Here is a 2791-nt window from a genome sequence, read left to right as displayed (position 1 = left end):
CTTCCAGGTCCCTCAGTGGTAAACTGAAAGTACGCTTCAAAATCAAATGGCTTAAACAAGCGAGGATGCTCAGCATCAACGATTTCATCTGGTGCATATATCAAATGGTCCTTTTTAGGAACAGAGAACAATCCAGCTGAGAATCTTGTTTTAGTTCCTGTCCTCATCACTCGGTGAACACCCGTAACCACCCGACCATTCAGAAGTACCTGAACATTTATCATAAACATCAAAGAAAACGTAGACCACAAACGATATTTGGTTTTAAACTTACATGTAGTGTAGCTCCGCCAAGAACAATGAACGAAGAATCCTGGGAAGGATTGGCTTTAATCCAGTGCTTATTATCCCTAGCCCTTACCTCGAGACCATCTTTTACATCGTTCTGGCAAAGTATGGTGAGCATGTTTCTGTCTGTATGAACTTCCATACCCAACTCTTCCTCTGTTTCTTCTTCAACTCCTTGGTACTTCATCATTCTCATGAGGCATTTCGTCGACTTCAAATTTTTGTCTATGTACTTTTCACTGATCCCAAAACTCTCCATTATCATTCTTCTGGTCATTAAGTCAAGTTTTGATACTTTCTCCGTGAATGACATGACTGCCTCGCTGCAGAAACGGAGAAATGTTAGGGTTTGTACTGTTTCAAACTGATCCAAACAAATTAAATAAAAAAAAAATGTTAAAAGATCCAAACCTGAAACTTGCATTGCCTTGAGGCCAGAGCTTACGAGTAAATTCGTTGACTTTATCTTCATTTTCTGCAAAGTCAACGCCCATGACTTCGAAAAGAGGCAAAGTTGGAATCTGACCTACATATCCTCTGTATTTTCTCTTTGACACAACTCTCTGTTTAGTCTCTAAAGGTAGCTGGAAAGCCTCCTCAGAAACATTGAAAACCGCCTCTCGAAGTTGGACAGGGACTTTATCGTACAAGGCCTCAAAGCATCCATACTCTTCTAGAGCTCTCCGGACATCGCCTCTCACTGAGTCCCACTCCACTGTTCCTGGTTTTAAGTTTGGACTTGTGAAGTCAATGACCGGGAGCTGAAGAGCAGGAGTAGTTTCCAAACTCACCATTTTTTTCTCTCTTTTGTAAACTTCTTATGTTTTAGATGTCTCTCTATGTGCAGTTATATAAGGTTTTGAAAAAACCACTTGATACTTTTAATAATATTATCATATCTTACGTCTCATTATATATTTATGGTTTCTGACAACACTCTTTAGTTTTACATCTTTTTAATGTTGGAAGATCGCAATTTCTCGCACTCTTTTTAGTGTAACATACAACTTTAGAACAGTTTGATTGGCTCAAGTAACTTAAAACTGAACTTTTATCATATCTTATTGAAAATGAAACTTTTTAAGTAGAGCACCATTCAGATAATATTCAGATTTATAAAACATAATTATTTTGCTCAATGGGATGCCATGCAGATCCGTACAACAATATTACCACTTTGAGCATTAATCTTTCCCTTTTATGTATACTAGGTTAAGACCCGCGCTTTGCACGGAATGAACATTATATATATAAATTATTTTATATATTATATGTTTATAGCATATTATGAAATAATAAATATATATTGAATAATTAAAAAGTCATTATCTACTACTTATATAATTAAATTGGTATGAACATATAAATAAATTTAATAAATCAAAAAAATATTTTTTTATTTGATATGATATATAATTAAATTTAAATGATAGTAACATATATATGGTATATGTTAATATTAATATTTATTAGATGATGCTTTTTGCTCAAATTTTTTTTTTTTATCATTTGTATCTGTTATAACAAAAAGTCTAAAATAGTGATAACAAAATTTTCACTGTGGAAATAATGGTTAAGTAATTTATAATATTTTAAAAAATTAAGTTGTCAATATTTTTTCAAATTTTTTATCAAAAAACTGTTCAAAGTAAATTTCAAAATTACGATATTTATGTATTTTTATATGGCATATAGTTTAATTTAAAATGATACATATATTTATATATCTTTTATTTTTGGTACTTATTAAATGAGACTTTCAACTTATATTATTTTTCAATTATTTGTATCATGTCATAACAAAAGTTTTAAATTATAGATCACAAAATTTGAATGTGAAACTTTTAACAATTTTAGTAATTTATATTCGTTTTTAAAAATTTAAAATATAATATATTTTTTTACTATATGGTTACTATGATTTTTTAATTTATTTTAATAGCTTAAAATTAAACAAATATAATTATAATACACACTTATTTTTATTAATTCTTTATTATTCAAAATCATTAATTGTCGTATATATTTTAGTCACATTAGGCAATTCCGTAATCTTATTTAAGGAAATAATGAATCACATTAATAATGTATTTATTATGGTTTAATAAAAAGCTTATTATATTTTTAAATGGACCAACTTATTTCTCTAAGGATTCTAAGAATCATTCTAGTGATGACACATGGCTACAAAAAAATATTGCAATGCTTCTCAAATAATATATACTAGGATAAGACCTGCGCCTTGCGCAGGGTGAGTTTATTTGTATATATTATCGATAGTTTTTTTTTATATATGCGATCATTTTATTTATATATATAAAATATTTTTTGTTGTTATTATATAATTTCTTTCCGATGGATCGGATCAATTTTTATTAAAAATAATGGAACAAAACTATAATTAATACATCATCGGTTGATCGGATTGGACATTAAACAAATTATGACATAAAAAATTATTTTTTCCATCGAACACATTCTTGAAAAAAGTGAACAGTATTGT

General features: G+C 29.2%; 1 protein-coding gene across 1 annotated transcript in view; it reads right to left on the bottom strand.

Annotated features, from left to right (window-relative positions):
• The window catches only part of LOC106334092 (probable 2-oxoglutarate-dependent dioxygenase AOP1.2), a 1408-nt gene extending 326 nt beyond the window's left edge, over window positions 1-1082 (bottom strand). The window contains exons 1-4 of the mRNA XM_013772439.1: window positions 700-1082; window positions 461-611; window positions 275-385; window positions 4-209 (exon numbers count right to left, since the gene is read on the bottom strand). Coding sequence (XP_013627893.1) covers window positions 4-209; window positions 275-385; window positions 461-611; window positions 700-1082 — 851 coding nt within the window. The remainder of the gene's footprint in view (window positions 1-3; window positions 210-274; window positions 386-460; window positions 612-699) is intronic.
• Between the last annotated feature and the right edge of the window lie 1709 nt (window positions 1083-2791).

Source organism: Brassica oleracea, chromosome C3, assembly GCF_000695525.1.
Source record: "Brassica oleracea var. oleracea cultivar TO1000 chromosome C3, BOL, whole genome shotgun sequence".
Lineage (NCBI taxonomy): Eukaryota > Viridiplantae > Streptophyta > Magnoliopsida > Brassicales > Brassicaceae > Brassica > Brassica oleracea.
The sequence above is the reverse complement of the archived record's forward strand: the minus strand, read 5'-3'. Positions and strand labels throughout refer to the sequence as shown.